Consider the following 24,454-nt stretch of genomic DNA (forward strand, 5'->3'; position numbering starts at 1 on the left):
GAATACAGAAGAGTAGAGTAGAGTAGCGTAGCGTAGAGTAGAGTAGAGTAGTGTAGAGTAGAGTAGAGTAGAGCAGAGCAGTGTAAACTAGGGTAGAGTAGAGTAGAGTAGCGTAGAGTAGAGTAGAGTAGTTTAGAGTACAGTAGAGTAGAGTAGTGTAGAGTAGAGTAGAGTAGAGTAGTGTAGAGTAGAGTAGAGTAGTGTAGAGCAGAGTAGCGTAGCGTAGAGTAGAGTAGAGTAGCGTAGCGTAGAGTAGAGTAGAGTAGAGTAGAGTGGAATAGAGTAGCGTAGCGTAGAGTAGAGTAGTGTAGAGTAGAGTAGAGTAGAGTAGAGTAGAGTAGAGTAAAGTAGAGTAGTGTAGAGTAGAGTAGATTAAAGTTGAGTAGAGTAGAGTAGAGTAGAGTAGAGTAGTGTAGTGTAGTGTAGCGTAGAGTAGAGTAGAGTAGTGTAGAGTAGAGTAGAGTAGAGTAGAGTAGTGTAGAGTAGAGTAGAGTAGAGTAGAGTAGAGTAGAGTAGCGTAGCGTAGAGTAGAGTAGAGTAGAGTGGAGTAGATTAGTGTAGTGTAGAGTAGAGTAGAGTAGCGTAGCGTAGCGTAGAGTAGAGTAGAGTAGAGTAGAGTAGAGTAGAGTAGAGTAGAGTAGAGTAGTGTAGAGTAGAGTAGAGTAGTGTAGAGCAGAGTAGCGTAGCGTAGAGTAGAGTAGAGTAGCGTAGCGTAGCGTAGAGTAGAGTAGAGTAGAGTAGAGTGGAATAGAGTAGCGTAGCGTAGAGTAGAGTAGTGTAGAGTAGAGTAGAGTAGAGTAGAGTAGAGTAAAGTAGAGTAGTGTAGAGTAGAGTAGATTAAAGTTGAGTAGAGTAGAGTAGAGTAGAGTAGAGTAGAGTAGTGTAGTGTAGTGTAGCGTAGAGTAGAGTAGAGTAGTGTAGAGTAGAGTAGAGTAGAGTAGAGTAGTGTAGAGTAGAGTAGAGTAGAGTAGAGTAGAGTAGCGTAGCGTAGAGTAGAGTAGAGTAGAGTGGAGTAGATTAGTGTAGTGTAGAGTAGAGTAGAGTAGCGTAGCGTAGCGTAGAGTAGAGTAGAGTAGAGTAGAGTAGAGTAGAGTAGAGTAGAGTAGAGTAGAGTAGTGTAGAGTAGAGTAGTGTAGCGTAGAATAGAGTAGAGTAGATTAGAGTAGAGTACAGTAGAGTACAGTAGAGTAGAGTAGAGTAGAGTAGAGTAGAGTAGAGTAGCGTAGCGTAGAGTACAGTAGAGTAGAGTAGAGTACTGTAGAGTAGAGCAGAGCAGAGCAGAGCAGAGCAGATCAGAGCAGAGCAGAGCAGAGTAGAGCAGAGCAGAGCAGAGCAGAGCAGAGCAGAGTAGAGTAGAGTAGAGTAGAGTAGAGTACTGTAGAGTAGAGCAGAGCAGAGCAGATCAGAGCAGAGCAGAGCAGAGTAGAGTAGAGTAGAGTAGAGTAGAGTAGAGTAGAGTAGAATAGAGTAGAGAAGAGTACTGTAGAGTAGAGTAGAGTAGAGTAGAGCAGAGTAGAGTAGAGTAGGGCAGAGCAGAGTAGAGTAGAGTAGAGTAGAGTAGTGTAGTGTAGAGCAGAGCAGAGCAGAGCAGAGCAGAGCAGAGCAGAGCAGAGCAGAGCAGAGCAGAGCAGAGCAGAGCAGAGCAGAGTAGAGTAGAGTAGAGTAGAGTAGAGTAGAGTAGAGTAGAGTAGTAGACGAAGAGAGGAGAGAGGAATACAGGCATCACAACCTTGTACAAAATACAAGAAAGGGACAAAAACTTTAACAAGTTTATTTGACAGACCATTGACTTTAATGTGTCTTGAAATTAACCAAATAACTAATAGAGACATAAACCGAGTTCTTCGATGAAGTTCTTATCGGTACGTGATGTCAGTGGTTCTGCTTTGATCCGAAATTTAAGTTTAATGAATAACCATTCAACTTAAAATTCAACTCACTTGAAGCGGGGACATAGCTCAGCCTTTTGTCGCAAACGTTCAGTTAGAGGCTTCATATAACACTTGTGACTAGAAAACTCTGCGTGACAGGGTGATGGAGAACCGTTGTGTGACGATGAGAACGAACGTCGAACGACTTTGTGGAATACAGTCTTTCGAAACGAAGAAACAAACGAATAAAGGTTTCTTATTGTTCAAAATATTCATGTGACTTTTTGAGAAGGATAAAAGAACTCAATGTGATACTGCCGAGCCCAAGAATTGAAGATTTCGCTTTCTTGTCGAAGTCTTTTCAGACCTTGCAAGACTTGCTGTTGAACTCTTCCCTCGCGACTCAAACATTCGTGCCGCCAAGAGTCTGGGACCCAGTAGAACAGAGGAATGGTTCTCGATCTAAAACGAATGAAACCAACATAAAGTAATTTCGACACGCGTAATAGGAACAACCGTGAGCAGTTAACGTGAAGGAAACCTTGGGGTGGAGGAAATTTTACCTGAAGTGATATGGACATTAACAGCTCGACATGAATGATCTGCACTAAATTTTTCCACGAAAGTACCACTAAAATTATACAAAAAGTTGCGTTTTTGTTACTAATGTTTTTTTTCTTCATGGTTTTGAGACGGGTGAGGTCTGAGGGAAGTTTACGATAATCTGGTTTACTCCGCAATTTAGCTGAAGATAGCATTTTTTTTGTTTTCATCTCACTTCGTTTTAGTTCACTTTAGTTGCCATTTTTTTTCAGTTTAGTCAAATTAAGTTTCTGACAAACCTTTGTAGCAGTAATTGGGTTTGACTGACCTAAACACGCTATGGTAGGCATTGCAGTGGCGGATCTAGGGGAGGAGCCTCCCCCCCCCCCCCCCCCCCCTCCTTATTTTGGGTAAAAAAAGGAGAAATCACAGATGGAAGAAAAGCCGACAGCTAAAGGTCTGGTTCCGCCACTGCATTGTACTCTTTTCAACCGTCCGGTTAGCCTTTCAATTGGTTTTATATTGTAATTCAAACTTATTTGACATACCTTTGACAGGGGTTTTCCAGTTCCATGCCGAACACTCTGATTTGAGGGCAAAATTGTTGAACGAGACTCATTGTGTAAAATCTTGTAGAGATTGGAAGGTCCTGCCTATAAAGATACAGCGAAAACCAGAGTATTTACACTAGAACTGTTTGGAAAGTTGTTGTTTCGAGTTTATAGCGCAACAAAAGAGCGGACGAGAAGGCGAAAATGTTAAAGAAGCTACGTCACGGTTTGTTCATCTTGAAAAGTTTGGTCTAAATTTTTCAAGTTCGTCGTTTGTAATCCGAGTTAATTCTCTCCGTCCTTAACCATCCTTGTTCCTTTAGGGTTTGTTATTATCTCTTTGTTGCTTTTTGTATGTGACCAAAATAATTCAAAATACAGTGATTGAGATGCTTTAAAGGGTGGGCGACACACAACCAAACAGCTAGGAACCTTGTCAGCGGTAAGGCAGAAAATAAAACCGGCGTATAATCCGCCATCTTGAATTCTCTCTGGATTAAAAGACTAGTATTCATGCAGGCAAGGTGTTCATTATGTCAAGTTAGTAAGATCCCGGTACAAGGTGAAGTTTGCGCTATGGGAAAGGGAAAATAACAGACAAAAACATGCGAATAAGCTTAGTAGAAAACCAAACAATAGAAAGGTTAGTGTATAGGCCAGAAGAGATTCCACTACCTTCCATATTTAATACTAAGTTTCCTTGACTCTTGTTTGACCTTCTGATATGTTTCTTGCCTGACTCGAAGAAGCTCGGTGTTGTGAAGGTATTCCGCGAACTTTTTATACAGATTGGTAAGCGTGCAATTCTCGCACAGCAATTCTTCTGGCCCTAGAAGTATCATGTAGTCCAAGTCTTCAAAAGAAGCCAGCGTTTTCTGCCAAGCATCTCTGATCAAAGACTTCAAACCTGTTACCGAGACCACACGAACGGTAGTTTTACTTCCGACATCTCTTTCATAGCCAAGCGTGGGCGCTGAGTTTAATCTGAAGACACAATCGGCAGAGTCAATCTGCGAGCCCGCGTTGCTGCCCAGCAGCATTCCAGAGGAACTCACCAGCGCGCATGTGTTGCACTTGAGTGCTAGATCGATAGGCATGTCGGGATTCGTGGCCAGCACGAAGGAGTGTCGGTGTTTCTCGGCACCAGGCTCTTTGGCTTCTGTTGACGCGGGAAGCGTCTTCATTGCAATTTTCTTCGTGGGAGGAGAGCCAAAGGTGAAGACCATGACTATGATGAGGACAAAAGCGATTGTGGACACCGCTGCGACTTTCTTGAATTTTCCCACTGAAGCTTGATGGTACTTCACATTAAGAAATCTAGAATTAACAAGAGTCATAGCATTACCACCCGATAAAGCCTCTACAGCGACTTATTCTGTTGAAAAGACACTGCAACTAATACTGGCTAACATTTCTATGCATATTTCTGCTCTCTTAGAAATTCATTTTGAGGCTTATTAGATGTTCACTACAGCCCTCGTAATCATTGAAAGTTGAAGGTTTGTTTAACCTAAGCTTAAAAATGGTGCTTTCGTTATATTTTAATCTTTCTGTCTTTCTGTCAGTGAGTAAGTTGGTCAATCGGTCGATCAGCCAGTCAGCCAGCCAGTCAGCCAGCCAGCTAGCCAGCCAGCCAGCCAGCCAGCCAGCTAGCCAGTCAGTCAGTCAGTCAGTCAGTCAGTCAGTCAGTCAGTCAGTCAGTCAGTCAGGCAGGCAGCCAGTCAGCCAGTCGGTCAGCCAGTCATTCGGTCAACCAACCAACCAATCAACCAACAAACGAGCCTGACAACTTCAACGAAAAGATCCCAGTTGATATTTGAAGGGTAATATAACTGTCATTTGTACTCGTACCTTCGGACATCCATAGTTGAGCTTTGTCCGTGATCCAGCTCTCTTCTGCCCACAAGAAATTCGTCGAGCATGTCTTCATCCGCTACGCCAGCTACATGAACAATTTACAAGAACTATTTAGATCGCTGATTGGTTAAAACTTTAAAGGATACGATAAACCTGGAGAGAACATCACCAAGAGTATCTCTGTGGTCCATATTTGCGAAGCAGTGTCTTCAAGTGAAGTTATTTTTAGAAACCTTAACTTGAATTTGGCAGGTTATTCGTGTAAGAGCGACCGTCGTTAGATCTAGCTCAACGAAGTTTGATAAAGTCCCAGCAATAAACAACACTCAGCACTATTATATCAAAAAAATGGCCGAAATGCGTGGAAAAAACTTGTTCTAAAACAGGTTTTTTGCAGAGATATACGAATGTGGTTGTAAGTTTCTGAATGTTACCAAATATGAGGATTGCCATCAGACACTAAAAACATTGTACGTTTTAAAGAAGATTTAACGAGGATTAAGACATTCATCACAATTGAATCTAGCCTTTTAGAACATATTGTTCAACTGGAATATAAATACCTCTTACTAACTGAGTTCGAGGTTCGTACTGTAAGTTACGGACCTCGTTTTTTCCTCTTCGATTTATGGCCTAAGCGCGAAGCGCGCGGGACATGAATCGAAGTGGAAAAAACGAGGATCCGTATCTGTAAACTGTAGAAAGAAACCTTTGATGTAAAAAAGCAACAACGAAACATTGATACACATGGCTGACATATGAAAGAGTATATTCGTGAAATTGATTCCGAGTGAGTGAAATTAACAGTGCTTAACACTCAAAGGGCTTCCTGTTTTTAGCCAAGATGACTTCACTATATTCTGATTGGCTGACTGACCATGTTTAAGTAATGAAATGGCTTTATAAGAGTTATCAATTTCATAGCGCAACAAATACGGTTTAATCCCTCAGTATCATCGAGGTTTGAAAAACTTCAGTTGATAGGACTCAAGAACAACAGAATTGTTTTTGTCCGGAACAAATTAACTGGAGCGTCCAAAGAAAGTACGACAGAAATATTATTTGTCCTTGTTACTTCCCTCCGGCAATGTTTAAACTTTAATTTCATCTTATAACAGTTCCGTAACAGGTAATGTTTATTAATATAGGAAACGAATTCTTAAACAAAGTGAAGTTCTCAGTTTGCGTTTCTCTGTCGTTTGAAAGTCTAAACGTGACAAACCATGAATCTCAAGAATATCAACATCTTATTTCTCCGTACAAAGCCATTATATTATTCAGTGAGCAGGTGGTGAGAATAAAGAAAATCATCAACCGAGCATTAACTTGATGTAACAGCAAAATCACCCAACGTTATTAAAAGAGGTGTATACCAATAATTAAGAAGAACTAAGATTTCGATATTGTCTCAAAACAAGACTAAGGCCCCCTCTCCACACTACACCGGAGAAATTTGAAAACGCAGCTTTATTTCTAAGGTTAGGCTACCGTCCACGCTAATCCGTCACGAAAACGGAGCTTTTCGAAAACGCTCTTCAAACCGGAGGAATCTGAAAACGCCGGCTTTGCGCTTTAGTGTGGACGGAAAACATTTTGAAAACGGAACTTTTCGAAAACGATGGAATTACGATAATCCTGTGATTTCCCTGCAGACCGAAATTCAGTCAAAATGACCGGTGATATTCCTTCGGAAAAAATTTGATGCGTCTTCAGAGTGAAACCTCCGTTTTCACATTTTAAACTGAAGTCATCATGAATAAATAGAGCTTCTTTTGTTTCCTCAGAACTCGACATTTTCGCCATATTTATATCTTGTTCTCCTGGCCAATATGGCGCTGTCGAGATGGCAAATAAAAATAAATTATCTACCGCGAGATTTTGATTTGATTTGCGTATATTGCAACACCAACACTTTTCTTGACAAAATTAACATCATTTTTATAACTAGTATTTCATACCATGCACTGACCGATTTTAATTTTTTTCAAGCATTTCATTGGTGTGTTATGAAGGAATATTGTTTCCTTTCCCTCTCATCTAGCTTTTGAAATTGGATTTGTCCCAGTTTTTCCTTTCGTTGGAGTTTACTAAGCCAAACACACACCTTACAGCAACTAAAGCAAAGTACATTAACTTTTTCCGCTCAATGGTTTTTCTCATTTCACATCCGAATTATAATAAATAATCTTGATTATTTTATATTTTCTCATTTTCTTTGATTTTGACAAATACTCGCATTTTCGTCACAGTACAGAAAACCGAAAGAGATTATCTTATCTCTTTACGCTCAGAGGCCTTTTCTACAGGAAGTTAAATAGATTCAAAAATGATGCTAAACAAAAAATACGCAGCGTTTTGCGAAATTTGACATTTTTCAAGGATTTGCTTTTGTGTCGGCAGGAGGCCTACAGAATCTTATCTCTTAGTAGTTTAATACCGTTCACGGTATTGGAGATAATCACTCGGATAGCCAATGTAAATTCGATAACAGAAGAGAATCAAAAAATACCATCGCTTGAGACACAAAGAAGAATCGTGTGAAGACGAAAAATTTTGCCCAATGCAAAATTAATAAAAGCGCTCTTATGTAGAACGCAGAGGAAAAAAAAAAATTTGAAATCAATACAAGACTTCGCCGAAGTCTTTGGATGGAAATTTAGCGAGTGGACAATTACAAGGAGAGGAAGAAAAAAAAAATAAACAAAAAGTAATATTTTCAGACCTATACACTAAGTGCAGTCTCGTTTCCTGACAATTGTCAACAAAATCAATGGAAAGAAAAATGATATCACGAAACGATTTTAAGAGACTGGAAGATTGGTTTCATACAGGCACTAGTGAAGCCTCAACATGTCCACTAAAAAGAACTTCAAATTTTTTTTCAGCATATCTAACACTGTTATGGCTTCATTGGCGCTTGATTTATGACTTACAAGATTACCTGCGTTAAAAATTGCGTTTGGCCATTCAAGCCATTAAAACGTGAATTTCACAGCCACCGCAGTTGTGCTGTTGTTGGGTTTATGGCGTTTAAAGGGTTTCTTACCGTAATACCGCGGAAAGTCCAACGGCATGGAGACGTCGTGATCCGCTCACACACCGCTCGATCACAACCAAATCACACGCGCCGCGAGCAGTCACTGACAAATACAATGCTCGGCGAAAGGAAAAAAAAAAAAAATACAGTACGTCAAATTTGCATTTTCGTACCAATGTGGAGGTGTTAGGACAATCCGAGATTAATACGTTTTCACTTGCGGAAACTGATTTGACGAAAATCTCTAATTGCCACAACAAACATAAGAGCTTGCACTTTTACACTTATCAGGGCACCTGCCGCTAACGATGGGAATCGACGCAAATTGTTCAACTAAATTTCGGAGCGGTAAAAAGCGACCGCAAAAATTCTCGTAAAATTATTTCTAAACGCGCTTATTTCGATGATTGAATTTTTGTTTTCGCACGCCGGATGTATTTTTACGAAAAAAAAAATGATCCTATTTTTCTTTCCGGCAGCTGTCATGTGCTGATAAATTTGTCACTTTACGGAACAAAGAGTAAAACGCTTCTCTTCGTTACTGCGTTCAAGTCAGGGCTTTTCCTCACATCCGGGTTCTTACAACAGCGCTTTCTCGTCCCAGAGTCCCCGATCCCTTCGTCAACACCAAATCGAGGAATCTGGGGACAAGGAAGTCCCTATCTCCAATTTCCTTTGTCTTCTGGAAAGCCCGCTGGTGATCTTCTTCACAGAAAGGGAATACTGGGGGCGAGTATCGCATTGTTACTAGAAACGTCGTGACACCTCCGTGACCCTCAAAATACCGTAGCATTCCGAAAGTAACGGCCCGCCCGAAAATAACGACTCCCCGAAACTAACATTAATATTTTACCATCCTATTGAAACCCGAAAGTAACGGTCCCCCCCGAAAGTAGCGGCCCTTTGAAGACGTCACTAAAGAGAAACTCTCTGATCTCAAGCGCACTCTGACTGCAGAACTGAACAACTTGAAGAGTTATTTGTGATTTCAATTCCAACGTAACTGAATCTTTCTTGAAACTATGATTTATAAGCGGTATTTGTTTAGCAGCAGAGTCAAACGATACTGTAGTGTAATCAGTTGCAACATTTGGGACCTTTTTTGTTTATACAGTCAGCTTTGTTTATGTGGGTAGTTAGGACCACACGCAAATGGAACTTTTAATTTCATCTGTTATGCGTCCGCTTTGTCTGAAAACGACTGTTATCGCACAAACGTTTTTTACCCATCCGAAAGTAACGGCTACCCGAAAGTAGCGGCCCCTTTTGGCTGCTAAATCTGAAAGTAACGGGGGCCGTCACTTTGGAATTATACTATAACTCGTTACATTTAGCAACAACTTGTAGAAATTTGTTCAAATTGAGGGGAATTAAAAGGAAAGGGAAATTTCTTTAGAGGTATTAGCATTACAATCTTCCAAAGTACCAAGCTCAACTACTGGCAATCCTTCCCAGGGGCGAAGTCTTGAAAATGAAGAAGTTAATCCTGCCTATCGACCCACCCCACCTCCTCTCCTAACGGGAAGCAACAAAAGCTCCCCTGCCTAACCCTAGTTACCTTGTCCTCTTCCCGGATTTCAATGACAGATCACAACTCACTTGGATTTACTTTTCCTTTATTTCTCTTTTGACTATAAAATACATATCTTTAGCACTGGATTAATTATCCGAGGTTCTTTACCTTTTATCCCCAGCAGCGATCAAAGTCTATTTTCTCCCTACCAACTTAGGCACAAAGGTCATGAGAAGTAATAACGCAATCATCTCAAGAAAAGCGGAATTGAAGGTAAACTCTCCTAAGGTCTATTGTAGAGAATGTAAGAAAACAGAAAAAATAAAAATAATTTAGATTCTGAACTCGTTGCAATTTAAAACAAATTCAGCCAAGGTTATGAGGACGAAAAATCCGATCATCTCAGGAAAATCATAACCAGTAGAAACCAAATTCTCCTAAGGAAAATGATAGAAATGAATTAGAACAGTACGGAGAAATTAGATGTTGACCACGGGGTTTGAAAGGTGACAGAAATAAAACAGTCAATTATATATTACTAATATTTATTTAAAAATTTGTCAGCAAGTACTGCAATTGTTGATTATTCCTGGACAGCTTGGTTACCGGACACACCGGCAACTTGTTTCCAAGCCTAAAACCGATGAATACGCACATGTTAAACTAGTCTACATCGCAGCCGTTACCGTGTAGATCGTCACGCAACAAGCGTTGAGTGACGGCCTGAGTCACGGCCGTGAAGGAGAGCAGTAGTAGCACACAGGAAAAAGGATCGCCTGGACTGAATGACACCTCATGTTACTTGGCTTCATTTTCAAACATAAAAAAATGTCTAAATGTGGTTTTATTGGATTTGGTAAAAAGGCAAAAAGAACTGTCACTGGTCCTTTAAACCCTAATCAAATGTTTCTGAAAAAGCACTAATCTTGGCAGATTCCTTTCCAAGAGAGGAATAAATAAACATAAATAACATAAACAAAACATTTGATCTGACAAAATAGAATTGGAAACCTAAATAAAACAAACTAAAACGCACTGGAATCCTCGACAAATATTACAAACCATCAATGGATTTCAAACCAAAAACCCTTCTCGATGTGTAAAGCAAGAATGAATGGGCAATTGGTCTCAGAATAAGGTGCCATCCATCCATAAAGCGAACAGTACACGTTTCCTCTTACAAAGAACGCGGCGTAACGCCAACATGTTAAATATGAAAAAAAATGCAATAAATACAGGAACTGCAGTCTGAACATGCAACTGAAGATCGATTTACGTTTTCCCTCATTGTATTTAATATATTAATTTTCCTATATAGATTATTTGTACTTTGGGCCAAAAATGACAAGAGTTCCGTTTACACCTGGCTGCCAAAACGTTACTATTGCGTGACAAATAACATGATGGGTGCGGCAAGTCACGCTAAAGTGGTTCCGTCACACAACGTGTCCGATTTCCACAAGCAGGCGTCAAGCGACTAACTTACCAATAGATAAAAACGTAGCCCCAAACAACACTTTTAAAGAATCAAGTTCTAATTGCTCTCTTTAATTGTTATTTACTTTATAATTTTTATTTCCCAGGGAGTAAAGGTGTCCCCCGAGCTCTCTTGTCTCTTGTCAGAGTTTTCACGAGTAGCACGCGACAGGAATAATCAACAAGCTTTTCAATAAATAATATATTAGAGAAATCTTTACTTAATAGTGCTTTGATATCTCTAATTTAAATCGGAAGTTTCGAACATATATACAGTTGAAATAGGTCTTAGAAGCGATTTATTTATAGCAGTTTTTCTGAGCCAATTTCTAAACTGTTATTTAAGTATTAAATTCACTTTGCTCCCCACAGGTATTGTATTAATTCTAAAAAAACATAATAAAATGCATCGTCACAAACGTACTTCTACAAAAAAATCTCGTTGCTCAAAATCAAAAATTGCTTTTGGCTATCAATTAAAACTTGATTTTTAACCCTAAGATCTTTATGAAGATGTCAAACCAATGGCACAAGACCCAGGACTACGCATACCGGAGGGGGGGGGGGGGTTACTCCCTTATATGGGCTATATGGGTATGGGCGACCCTAAAGGGTATGGATTTTAGCCATTTTGGTCTGACATAGGGTATCGATTTTGGACATTTTGGTCTCAAATAGGGGATGGTTCTTGCACTCTAGTCTTGAATTGGGTTTGTTTTGTTTTTAGAAAAAGCAACGTTCTCAACATCAGTGGTAAGACCATCAACAAAAGCCCTACACAATTCCTTTAACATCGTTCTGAACTAAGGAAGTGATCACAAGGCGAGTCTGTAACACGGTAATGATTTAAGAGTCAGGTCTTAAATGGGGTATCAAATTTTTGGTCAGGTCATACATAGGGTAGGGAAAATCACAGATCTAGGTCTTAACTAGAATAAGGGGTTTTGGAAAGTAGGCTGCACATCCCCACCCAATTTTTCTGGGAGTACACCCCCCCCGGGACACATAACCTTAGTGGCTTATGTCATTGGTTGAATTACCATTTTCTATTTTATTCGACTCTAGCGGTTATAAATTCGTGTAATTTTTGTACAATAAATCCACAAGTAAAAGTCGTTTATACAATTTCTTTCTCCACTAGGTAAAGATAAGGGCGAAACAATACAGAATGTACTCGGCGAGTCTATTGCAATTAAATTTCCTTCGAAGACGTAAAGCAAAGAAGTTTGGAAAAAAAGAAAACAGTACCACAAATGGAATACAAGGGTTATGAGATTCTGACATCTGGCCACACAGATGTAGTCTATGAAAAGATGAGAAGACAACCAGAGAAGAAACCAAACCATAAAAGGCAAGGTTACCATCCCATTGGAAAATCAGAAATTAAAGTTCCCTGAAGAACCTGTGCAACCTGAATTAGTGAACAAAAGTCTCTGTCTGCAGGAGTACTTCTGACCCGAAAACGTCATGGTTAGTTGCTCCTTGGGCACAGGAAGCACTCACATCAAAAACAGAGGACTAATTAAAGACGACTCCTTCATTTTGTGGCTGCCATTTTGAATTTTAAATACGCGGTGATCTGTTGCGAGGTCTTAACCCGAAAAATGACGGGGTCTGGGTCTGTCGACAGAACTCCAAAATTCTCGGGGCATCCGATCGTGTACCGAGTGTCCGAGCGGATTCCGAACATTTCTCTCCCCAGATGGCCCCGTAATGAACTCCAATATAGCCACCACACAACAGGTAAGGCCTCCTAAGCAGAAGCTCTTTGGACACATCACGCAATCATTCTTAGGAAGATTGTGTGACGAACCCAAAGAGCGTCTGCCTAGGATAATCTTTCATTCATCCTTCAGTCCCCGCAAGAACAAAGCGGGCGCGAAAGCAAAACAAAAGAGTGAAAGACATTATTTATGGAGGAACCTGCACAGTCACTGGAGCGAGCCTTTCTAAAACCCCGACCAGTTCCTGATTCTTTTGGTCCAATCAGCAAATAGCAGGAGCACTCACAAGCATGCATTCCCGAGAATTCACGAACACTTACGAGCATTTACGAGAACCCACGAGCAGTCACAAACAGTCCGAAAGAGGTAGAACACGACAGAAGTGGGTGGAGAGAGAATTTTCACCAGTATTGTAAATAATAATATAACATGGACAGAGTCACATAAGTTATGCCAGCGTGAGTATAAATATGACTTAAATATGAATTTAGGAATAAACTGCAAATATGTAGTCACGGAAGAGAGACCAGAACATGGGAAAATGAAAGGTCCAAAAACTGAGGAAATTAAGACTAAATCGTTATCTACTGACAAGTAAATACGTTATCTTTTGGCATTATTTCGTATTAAAAATCCTATTCGAAAGGTCTATAACTATGACAGATAATTTTAAAAGAAATCTGATAAGCGTACATCAAAATACTTAGTATTATAATAAAATCTGTAATTTTCCTGACTTCAGTAATTAATAATATTCCAATGGTATGCGATAATAAAACTCTTTTTCTCTCTTTCTGTATTTAAAATTTAAAATCTGATAACGCCTCTTTAATCTCACCAATAAGCCCAATATAATCTGTAGAATTTTCTTCAATTATTTCTTGCAATTTATCGATATACTTATCCATGGTGTCGAACGTGAGTTTGACGCCGATGTCGGGCATCTGAACATGGGACAGGGAGGCAATAAACCGCGTCTGTACCACGGCAAGCTTCGTCTCGACCACGCCCGTCCTGTGCCTGTCGCTTGCCGTCTCCTCCTTGCACACGGTCAGCCTTTGCTCCAAGCGGCTGATCTCGGAGTCAAGCTCCTTGTTGAGCTTCTCGCACTCTTCGTTGGACGATTGAAGGACGTTGATCTCTTTGTCCAAGGCGCGGACCTTTTCGATTTCTTGTTGAGCTGTCGTGGCCAAAGAAATAATGAGCATCACTCAAAAGCAGGTCACTACATTTTCACGTAATTCAACTGAAAAGCGACTGAACTGGCTTGCCTGCATCACCAAGGTAAACTCCTCCCTACAGAACTCGTCTGTACACACTGACTGCCTGGCAAACTCCTCCTTAAAAAGCCACGTTTAGGATCAGGACTTCAGCTGCCGGGCTTGTACTAACTAGAAGAAGGTGTAACTTACCTAACGTCGGGTGTATACTTTCAGTGTATACTTTCAGAGCCACCTAAGTACTCAAATGTCTAAATTGGTTCTTAAAGGAGCCCCGTCTCCGAGCATGTGTTTCAAAAGTGTAATGAAGCAGGAAAGATTTCCTCTATCGATGAATCAAAAGAATATCCCAGCCACACTTGAAACGCAAGCTTCATATTTTCAAATATGTCCCCATGGTAATCCATTGTCATCTCTTAGTCGGTTGTCGTTCTTATTTCCTGATGGATTCCTGTCATTTGTCGCGTACTAGTCTACAAAATCAGACTGTTATTGCTGAGGTCATTAAACCTCCCTTAAACGTGCTAAAACTTGATGGCATGCACTGATCCTTTTTAAATCAAAGCACAGAAGTCTCGAACAATGTTACCTTACTACCTGTCTTCCTGTGTGGAGGCACGATGGACTAATGGTTAGTGCACTTGCTGCCGGATCGAGCGGTCTGGGATCGAGCCCTGGACAGGGACATTGTGTTGTATTCTCGGGCAAGACTTTTCACTCTCACTATACCTCTCTCCACCCAGGTGTATAAATGGGTAGCGACGAATTTAACGCTAGGGGTAACCCTGCAATGGACTAGCATCCGATCCAGGAGGGAGTAGAAATATTCCTAGTCGCTCTGTGCTACAAGAAACCGGAGATAAGCGCCGGCCTGGTGGGCCACTTGGCTCATTGCAGAATTAACCTTTACCTGCCTCCCTTGAACACAACCTAATCTAAACTACAGAGTGTAAATAGCTCTACGATGATCATAACCCTTACCTTTCCCTGAACGAATTTTAACCAACTGGACTTCAGGTTCCAAAGAATTTGCTTGAGCAAGCAACTTTGACTCTGCCTCTTGCCTCATGAGAACTTTCTTCTCGGAAGGAGAAACTAGCGGACAGCCAGACAAACTGTAACAAAGACCAGCGGGTTAGCTTGTTTAAAACCTCTGTGTTTCTTTGACGGGCGAGTAAAAACATTCAGAAAAAAAGTGTGTAGAAGAGACTGATGTCATACAAGAAACTGTCTATGGCGGGGAAAGGGATGGCATGTGAATCAAGCTAGTTTTGAGGGGGGTGGGATGGAGATGTTGAGCAATTTTTCAGAACAAAAATTCTACTTCCATTTCACTTTTGGCAAGAATTGATCCAACTTTAGGTCCTGAGAGAATTTTCTTTCCAGTCAAACACAAGATCTAGTTGACTGTGAAGGGCAACAATTTCAAAGAGTATTCGATCTCTTCCGTCACGCACGATTTTTCTTCACACTCTTCTTGGTGAGTCCCTTCCAACAGTCAATGGAACACAGACTGTTGCCTTGTCATCAAGACCTGCGCTTACCTTCTGTGGGTGCTGAACTGACCGCTGGAATGTCCCGTCCCGTCACATCCCGGAGTTGGGCACCTGAGGAGGAACAAGATTAGATCGTAGTTGTTCAATTTTTTAAGTTTTTTTCGTTCATAATCCATCTAAATCTTCCCCAATCTTATCCTTTTTGGTTTATTATCATTTTTTTGGTGTTGTTCTACCTTTGTAAACTGCTATGTTAGTTTTAATAGATTTTAATGTCTCCTAAACTGTAGCCTGCAAGCTCACACGCGCGAGCGAAACGATCCGACGGGGAGGAGCCTCGCTGCTCCACCGTGTGCTTCCCAAACGTGGGCCTACTCGCAGCTAGCTACACTGAGAATCAAATGTGAATTCATGATTTATCATTTACAAGGCCAGTGCTCCACCAATTGAAGGCCGTTAGAAGTACAGCACTAATCTTTTTTTATCGATTGTTATAAAAGGTTTTCTAAGCTAAACCATCCGTTTCTTAGCCTAAAGCCTGGTCCACACGAGCAATTTTTATGTGACAAATATATTTGATGGTGTAGATAGCACAGCAAATATTTGTCAGCAGTTCAAAGTTTAGTGCACCAGTAATGACTTTGGACGGCAGAGATACGCAAAAACAAGGCGGGGCTGCTTAGTCGCCCCTTCCCCCCCCCCCCCCGCCCCGAAATAAAAATATATATATATCGCGTTTTCGAACATATTAGCCACATTTTATGTGACGAGTCGTCCACAGGAACGAATTTCGGATCTGACAACTTTTATTTGGCACATAAAAGCTTAACATGCCAGCTTTTCAGCAAAAATTGCTCAGGTAGACCAGGCTTAATAAATTCATTAAAGTACTCATGTCAAGAACGAGAGAATAACAATAAGAACGACTTTACTACACACGAACCCGCCAAGAGCAACGGTACAACAGTTCGAAGAAATCACACTTGGCTACCGCGCCTAGTTTGGTAACCTCTACTACATTACTCAGTACATCTACTAGCTTCACACTCACATTGGGCCGCTTTTGTCAGACTGTGCACCACTCCCACCTGAGAAAGCAAAAGTGAACGATTAGTAGCAGCTGCACACTTTACACAATAATAATTGTCAAATAGCTCACAGTTCCAGATCGAGAAAGCACGTTACAAGAATGCAACGATATTTTATTTTGACATAATCCCTACCGGCTTCAGAATTTTGAAGAGCAAGCTTTGGTGCCAGAGGACAACCTGACAGGCTGAAAAACAGATAGAACAGATGTTATTCACTCCTGTATAAGTGGCTCAAAATAACTTTATGCCTTTACAACATCGAGGATCAACAAAGTTTTCAGTTCAGAAAGCGCTGTGGAGAGTTAAGACTGAAAAAAAAAAAAACGCACGTTAAACGTGGGACACGTTTGTGACTGACGTTACACTTAACTTAAACCTACGAGGATTTAACATCAGAGGGTTTCTGTATCTTTTATGGGGCCTGATGGCTAGTATGTTGAATCTAAGGTTAGGTCATCAAGTCCGTGTATAAGTCCTGGCCAAGGTCACTGAGTTGTTCGCGGCAAGGCACTTCCTTCTCAGGATGACGAATTGTTGTGGGACAACCTACAGTAGCAAAAATGCTGGCGTGGGGGGAGGGGGGGGGGTGTAACCTTCGATTGACCAGTTAATATCCCATCCAGGAGGGGAGGGGGGAGTAATATTCCAGCAGTATCATGCTCAGAAACGTGGCAAGGCATAGTTCTCTGTACTCCTACTAACCCACAAACGCTCAAAGACCTTAAAGGCGACATTCTTTACTTCCTACCTTCTGTGTGAGGCGTACTTGCCAGTCACATGACCTGTTCCATCGCAACCAACGGTGGGACACCTTTAACGAATAGAGATTACACTTATCAACGCAATGCTCCAAGCGTAACGGCTGAAACTCAGACTACTCACTGCGTAAGTCAAACACATACATGTACCTAACTTCTTGGTGTTCCTGTTGCTGCATTTTGGCCGCCATTGGGCACCCTGATAAACTGAGAACCAAACAAGAACAGTCGTAAAATTGGAAAACGCTCGCCTTTACTACAGAAAGCTTTCATGAACTTCAACTGAGTGAGACTGTGACCTACCTCCTGTGAGTGGCATATTGTCCTGAGACATGACCCCTCCCGTCACAGTTGGGGGTTGGGCAACTGTGTACCAAAATAAACAACAAGAAATGTCAATATTTCATGGATGATTCTTGGGCGACTCCTGCTCCAGTTGTTGAAACTTATTGCGCTAAGAGGAAAATGTCCTTCTGGGCAAATCCTTCCTGCAGTTAGCGTAAAGACCTAAAGTTAACCTAAAGTTCTTATTTTTCAAAAGGGAAAAAAATTCTAATAACAATAGCAATAACCCCTATTTAGCCTCGGCAGTGTTTAAAGCTCAAAGGTTAGTGGGGCCGAGCAAATAACTTACTGAAACAAATAATTCAAACAGAACATAACATTATTAAGAGTCTCAACTGGCCGGAGGCAAACCAGTAGGCTAAAAACAGCGCCATCACAAGTTAGATTCCTTACAGTGATTCTATAACACTAAATAAAAAAAAAGTTAAAAAAAGGCAAACGTCTTAATGTAATTGAGTATTGGACAATCATTCACCTAAGAAGCTCTTTGGGTTTTCCATCTGCTCCTGCAATACCAAAACAAGATTATCACTGAGATATTGAGTGCCAGTGATACCATACGAAGACAACTGCACTTTTCTCATAACAAATATAAATACAGACCACGCGTAACGGTATCATTTGAGTTGCATGAGGAGCACGCTAAGAGTTTGTTCCAAGACTTGTCTGCCTTGATTCAGAGGTGTATTTTCTTAGTTAGAAGTTCTACTAGATAGGTCAAGAATTAACGTGTATCAATCCAAAATAGTATCTTACCAAACTCGCGCTTTGTTGGGGTTTTTGGAAGAGGCACGTTCCTAGCGACCCTTGGGCAACCAGAGAGGCGACGATGAGTGGCAAAACGGCCATTCACATGGCCTGAACCATCACAGCCTTCTGTGGGACAACTGAAAAATTAAAAAAATGTGTTAGTGTTTTATCATTCTTTGAAGAGTCTCAATCAAAACAACACTATTCTTTTTCCAGTTCACATTTTGGTAAGGTATTTTTGACTCAGAGCTGAGGACAAAATTAATGTTAATAAGTACGACTTCTCGTTGACGAAGAATACTTTTTAAACCATTTCACCGTCTACTCAAATTCAAAAGCTAAGAAAAACTATCTGGTAGGAAAGTTTAAGAAGTGATGCGTATGGTCTACATACCCAATAAACTTTGAGACACCTGAGAACAAGAAAACACAAAATAAAATTAAAATGTTTATCTTGCAACTTAACATAGGTAGCAGGAACCAGAAAAAATTGTGGTGTACTTTTCAGACAGGTTTGAAATCTTCACTTAGGCCTAGTACTCAGGTCTGTAGAAATTTGCACTGGATTCTGCATCAAGAGTTAGAGATCTAAGTTTAAATACTGGATGAGCTCAGTGTGTTGTATTCTTGCAGGGCAAGACAGTTCAGTCCCTCTTCGACCCAGGATTACAAATAAATACCGGCGTTCTGTTAGTGTAACCTGGCAAAATGTCGGGGCATCCATAGATGGACTAACAGCCCATCCTATGACAAAGAATGATGACTGTATTGACTTAACAATTAAACCATAATCTACGGCTTTACAACTGATTTTAGTACACAACTTGGTTTAAACCTTAGGCCTAAATAGGACCAAACGTACCGTACCATAACCGTCAGGTTATCCCAGTTTCAGCAAGGAATTAGCAATAATTCTAGCTACTTCATACTGCAGAAACTGGACCTTTAAACACTACCACCAATGCATGAGGCAGCTCCTTCAATCTCTAGATTAGGACCAGACTCACCAGACCTGGTTACTTGAAGAATAAATTAATAATCAGCCCTCACTCACCTTTCCCTCCTCCATAATCAGAGTCTTCGCCATCATCTTTGAAGTCATCATCATCATCAGATGAACTCTCAGAGGATGAATACTGCACCACTTCCTTTGCCTCCAGACACATCTCATCTGAGCTCACTTCTTCCTCCTCCTCATCATCATCACCATCATTGTCTTGTTCCATGGGTCCTTTAACAGTTCGATCCTCAGTGTCCTCAGCTGAACACTCCGTCGTAGGCACTTCTTTAGGTAATGAAGCCAAATTACCACTCATGACAGAATTGGCAACAGCCACGGCAGTCGTAGCCGAGATGACGCTTGGCATTGAAAATGGAGCGAGGGTAACAGTTGGCGTTGTCGATGTACAGGTCACAGATGGAGTTTCGGCCTTTGTTTTGGGTGGCTTGCTTTTAGGAAAGGTGAAGTGAACTGGGTAATCTTTATTGTCAGAGTCAAAGTTGAGTTCTTTCTTTGCCGAGTTGTCTTCAGTGCTGGATGCAGAGGAAATTCCAGAGTCTGGTGATGTGGGGCTTTCCTGAGGGGGTGTCTTGTCTGTTAGAATGTACTTTGGTGGGCGTGCTAAAATAAAACATAACCAACTCAGTTAAAATAATCGAGATACAGTGGTCAGAATACTCAGGAACCCAACAAGCCAGCAACAAGTAATGCTGGTTTACCCCAAACTTGGATATAAGGAAATTGCTATACGTATCTAGGCATTTCTTATATCCGAGTTTATGACTGGTCTGGAAGAAAACAGTTAATTTTGTTTTCCGAGAATCTACCCGCCTCAGGAAACATTGAGATTCAAGGGAAACAAAACGAACTGGTTTCCCAAAGAACCAGGGACCTGCCATTACTTTTTTGAAGAGGGAAGGGAGGGCAGAGTGGGGGTTGGGCAATTTTCTGGGGCATGAATTTTTTTCTCACGTTTAGGTTGTGCATGATTTTCTTGGTGGGCAATAACTTGCACAAGAATTTTTTTTCAAGTCAAACACGTGACCTAGATGGTAGAAAGCACTCACTCAATTTTTTCCAATGGCTCCCCCTGCACAATTCCCACCCCACTCCCCCTCCCTCAAAAAAATAATAGTCCATCCCATAAGTGATTTGCTATAATAGCAGATCAAAGACTTTAGAAGACGCGGTCATTGGTCAGCATTCCCAGTTAACAGTGCACAACCTCAATCCCAGAGAGAGAGCCTGGGAATCGAGGTTAACAGTGCACTGTTACCCTCTGATGTCAAAGATTTGCAATGTAGCCCACTGAGAATCTTCTGACAGGAAACAGTTTTATCATTAGATATCATGGGACCTGGAAGAAGCCAATAAAAGTGTGCAATGTTGGGGAAAACGAAATGCATTACATGGCTACGACACTACTAAACAATTAACTCACTTTTCTTGTGTGGTGGAGTAGCTGGTGGACTCTTACATTGCCGAGCAATCTGCTTCTGAACTGTTGCCAGGGGACACCCTGAAAGACTGGATAATAATACATGACATTTAGATATGATTTTAATGCTGCAAGAGAAAAAGATGAAATGCTATTTTATGGTTGCTTTGAATGTAATTAATTCACATAAATATTATTTTATACCCACAAGTGGCTTAACCTTTGAGTATAAGCACTTAAAACCATATCTCTTGGTTGTGGATGTATACAACACATCAACTGAATTCCCAACTGAATATCCTTTCTTCTACTAGCTCAACTTAAAAATCATGAACTTTAACCCATGGACACCTGGAGATTTTTGGAAAAATGTATATTCGGACATTTTGGACATTTGTAGCCTTGACATTGAGCTAAATTAGCTCCAGTCTACTCAAAAAGGCATTTGCAACAAGACAGCATGCCTTTCTTTCCACTAGCATTGCATTTTATGACATTAGTGCTTAGGTATGTGCAGAAATCAAAATTTTGGATGAGAAAGTGTCCTACGTCTCTAAGCTTTGGTCAAAGGTGATGACATCAGAAGTGGAACAAAGGCCAACAATCATCACGGTCGGTTATGGGCATCACAGGCTTCAATGGGTTAAAATAAACAATGCCATTTCCCTGGCACAGTAATAAACCTAATATTTGGCTAATACATCAGTTAACAATGAGCAGTCCAAACAAGAGAATGAATTAAGAGAAGGTGAAAATAAGATGCTCATCAAGGGAGTTGACAAAGGGGAAAAATAAATCTGAAATGCCCTGCTGATTGAAGAAGGTGATATCCATGGTAAGCCACCTGTAACTCTTTGTTCTATAAAATTATATGACATTTACAGCAAACCATACATAAACATCAACACTGGCAGGTTAACTAGCACACCTACCTTCTGTGAGATGTGTACAACCCAGTCCTGTGTCCAGTTCCATCACATCCGGGAGTGGGACACCTAAAATGAGAAAATAAAGGTTGTTTAGTCAAACATTGAGGAGGTGGGGGTTATTGCGAGATATCCTTCTTGTGATTTTGCACAATGTGACATCAGGTAACCAATAAAATCACACAAAAGTTAATTTGTGGGGTATAAATACATGTAGATATAAAGCCTATCAAAGTGGACGGGGGAGGGGGGGGGGGGGGACTCCCAAATAAAAAGGACAGGGTGCTTGTTAGAAATGTTTGAAAGAATCCCTAAGAGGTACCAAGATCCTGCTTTGTGGGTGTGGCTTGAAATGGTTTTCACCCCTAAGAGGTACCAATTCTAAAACAACACATTATCTCCTCTCATATTTTTTTTGGCTCAATACCCTAAAAGGTACTGCCAAGGCTTCTGCTGTGCACCTTTTGAGGCTGAACAACCCAAGAGGTACCAAAACTGTGTTTTTAAACCCTAAAAGGTATGAGGAGCACCTGTGTCTCTTTTTATATGGGACTCTCTCCTCCCAGAGTGGACATCCTGTTAAAATAAAGTCAACAGATTGCTCTATAGCATTTACTCCTTGAATTGTACATATTATGTATTCAAGAGGACAGAGAGGACTGCAATTTACCTTGCTCCATTCTCATCTCCAGCTCCTGACATCTTACCTAAAGTTTAATGCACACACAAAAAAGGTTTTGAGCCAACATATTGATAAAAGACCCTTTGTCTAACTCATGCAATCACAATGAATTATTTTCTTACCAAATCAGATCTTCGGAGCTCAGTTCTGATTTACTTAAAAATAAAACTTTTTTATTATGGATTTTGCCCTCCATCAGATCCTGAGCCCCATCCTAGCTACATCCCATTAAAAAAATGTGTGTCTTTTTTTTACTAGAAACTATTTCAGTTCCAACCTAGTTGCAACCTTATTACATCTACATCCATCTTCAAGTTGTGTTAAGTGATACTGAACAACATCAAGTGATATCAAGTGATGCTAACTTAAGATGTTTTCTAAACGACAACCATGATGATAACTAAAAATATAATATTTTAAATTTATGATGATAATAATTTACCATTTTTATCTTTATCCACAGAAACCCTTCTTGGACATCCATACAGACTGAAACAGAAAAGGTTGTAACCTTGCAACGTTACATTAAGACACAATAAAAGAACACATTGAATGCAACAAAACAAAGATCAACAAGGGAAATCCATGGGTTTTCCATGGGAGTATGAGCCCCACCCCCCCCCCCCCCTCCCCTCTCCTCCACAACCTCTACCTTCCCATTTTTTTTGTGGCTCACACCTCTTGGTTTTTTCCTCAATAAAATATTGCATAAATATTGCATTGTTGCTATTGTAAAAATATTGACTAATGTTGCAAGATTTTCCTCATTTTTTTGGTTTCTGACAGCTTGGGAATCCCTCTTCCTACCCTCTTTTTTCTCCCCAACAGCCCCATCACCTTTACTTCCAGGCTCCTGGTTAGGATCCCCCTCCACAAATAAGGCACCATGTTTAACATGTGGTAATAAAAATATCCTGGAGGGGACTCCCATATAAAAAGCGCGAGGAGTGCTTGTCGGAAATTTTGAAAAGAACCCCAAGAGGTAACAAGACCCTGTTTTGTGGGCGTGGCTAAAATTTTTTTCACCCCTAGGAGGTACCAAATTCTGAAGTAACACATAAACTGACGCTGACTTTTTTGGCTCAATACCATTAAAGGTACTGTGAAAGCTCATGCTGTGGGACCTTTTGAGGCTGAACATCCTTAGAAGAGGTACCAAATCAGTTTTTCCATATGATGAGCACCCCTGTCCTTTCTATAAGGGACTCACCCTCAGGTATAAAATTACACCTGCTGTGACTAAGCCTAGACCACATTCTGATGATGTACTAGATACTGACCTTCTGTGAGAAGCAAATAATCCAGACTTGTGTCCTGAACCATCACATCCTGGAGTGGGACATCTGTGATCCAAAAAAAGGGTGTCAACATGAATTAAATACTGGGGTATTAATTAAGAAATAGAAAACATATACCGTGTTTCTATTGAGTTATAGAAACGCTAGTGGAAGTTTTTTTGAGTTCTTCCAAACTTTCATGAATGTTTCTATAACTTGATAGAAACACAGAGAACATGTTTTCTATTTCTTTTAGAAAACACCGTGATGAAAAAAAGGAAAACAACTTGTTTACTTTGATCATCAAAATGTAAATTCTCTTTGCAGGTGCCATCATTATGTCAACAGCTTGTGCTAGTTCTGTGTTTCCATCGAGTTATAGAAACACATTTTTTAACCAATCAGCACGCAAATTTTCTTAGAGCTGTTTTCTAAATAACTGTAACATCCAACAGAGAAGAGTACAAACAGCAGAATCCTGAGTTTTCAGACCAATTTCTAAAACAACCTAGGAGAATGGAAATTGGTTCAAAAAATTAGGAGGCTCAAAAAATCGAGGGTAAGGGAGCAAAAACTTGCTTCGAATATTTGAGAAATGTGAAATACTGAGGGTTCCAACAAAAAAAAAAAAAAGAAAAACAGTTTTCCACTGTCTCTTGTTATTCATTGATATATAATCACCTTGAAGCATCTGAATCAGCATCCTTATCTGTTGATTAATAAGAGATATTGAGTATTAAGAAAACAAAGATGTTTTATAACACAAACATTGTTTGTATGATCAAAGATTTCTTTTCTTAGACAGATATGAAGCATTCGGTTTGAATGTGGTTCTAGTAAGAGGAAAATTTTATTACAACTGGCATCATTGTCTGTCCAAAACGTTATTTCACTGAAAG

At 40.4% G+C, this 24,454-nt stretch overlaps 2 protein-coding genes across 7 annotated transcripts in view; both read right to left on the reverse strand.

The window, feature by feature from the left end:
• Positions 1–1,757: 1,757 nt before the first annotated feature.
• On the reverse strand, positions 1,758–8,243 carry LOC110067669 (alpha-N-acetyl-neuraminyl-2,3-beta-galactosyl-1,3-N-acetyl-galactosaminide alpha-2,6-sialyltransferase-like). The gene is made up of 5 exons (XM_020775027.2): positions 7,869–8,243; positions 4,817–4,907; positions 3,641–4,282; positions 2,963–3,067; positions 1,758–2,333 (listed from the first exon to the last, which is right to left on the reverse strand). The coding sequence occupies exons 1-5, from the start codon at positions 7,894–7,896 to the stop codon at positions 2,144–2,146; spliced, it is 1,056 nt and encodes a 351-aa protein (XP_020630686.1). The 5' UTR covers positions 7,897–8,243; the 3' UTR covers positions 1,758–2,143.
• Positions 8,244–9,458: 1,215 nt separating this feature from the next.
• The window catches only part of LOC110067630 (uncharacterized), a 31,046-nt gene continuing 16,050 nt past the window's right edge, over positions 9,459–24,454 (reverse strand). For 5 of the 6 annotated variants that reach the window (XM_089280434.1, XM_089280429.1, XM_089280433.1 and 2 more), the window contains exons 8-25: positions 24,237–24,264; positions 23,559–23,621; positions 22,721–22,767; positions 22,267–22,303; positions 21,603–21,665; positions 20,674–20,759; positions 19,287–19,853; positions 18,627–18,645; positions 18,239–18,369; positions 17,958–17,988; positions 17,441–17,503; positions 17,282–17,344; positions 17,128–17,190; positions 16,512–16,564; positions 16,340–16,376; positions 15,337–15,399; positions 14,774–14,907; positions 9,459–13,752 (exon numbers count right to left, since the gene is read on the reverse strand). In XM_089280434.1, the coding sequence (XP_089136560.1) occupies positions 13,373–13,752; positions 14,774–14,907; positions 15,337–15,399; positions 16,340–16,376; positions 16,512–16,564; positions 17,128–17,190; positions 17,282–17,344; positions 17,441–17,503; positions 17,958–17,988; positions 18,239–18,369; positions 18,627–18,645; positions 19,287–19,853; positions 20,674–20,759; positions 21,603–21,665; positions 22,267–22,303; positions 22,721–22,767; positions 23,559–23,621; positions 24,237–24,264 (1,928 nt within the window). In that variant the 3' untranslated portion in view covers positions 9,459–13,372. The remainder of the gene's footprint in view (positions 13,753–14,773; positions 14,908–15,336; positions 15,400–16,339; positions 16,377–16,511; positions 16,565–17,127; positions 17,191–17,281; positions 17,345–17,440; positions 17,504–17,957; positions 17,989–18,238; positions 18,370–18,626; positions 18,646–19,286; positions 19,854–20,673; positions 20,760–21,602; positions 21,666–22,266; positions 22,304–22,720; positions 22,768–23,558; positions 23,622–24,236; positions 24,265–24,454) is intronic. The other variant, XM_089280435.1, reaches the window with a different exon arrangement.

The sequence above is a fragment of the Orbicella faveolata genome, unplaced genomic scaffold (genome assembly GCF_042242905.1).
Source record: "Orbicella faveolata isolate gen_17 unplaced genomic scaffold, um_ofav_v1 contig_47, whole genome shotgun sequence".
In the NCBI taxonomy this organism is placed as follows: domain Eukaryota; kingdom Metazoa; phylum Cnidaria; class Anthozoa; order Scleractinia; family Merulinidae; genus Orbicella; species Orbicella faveolata.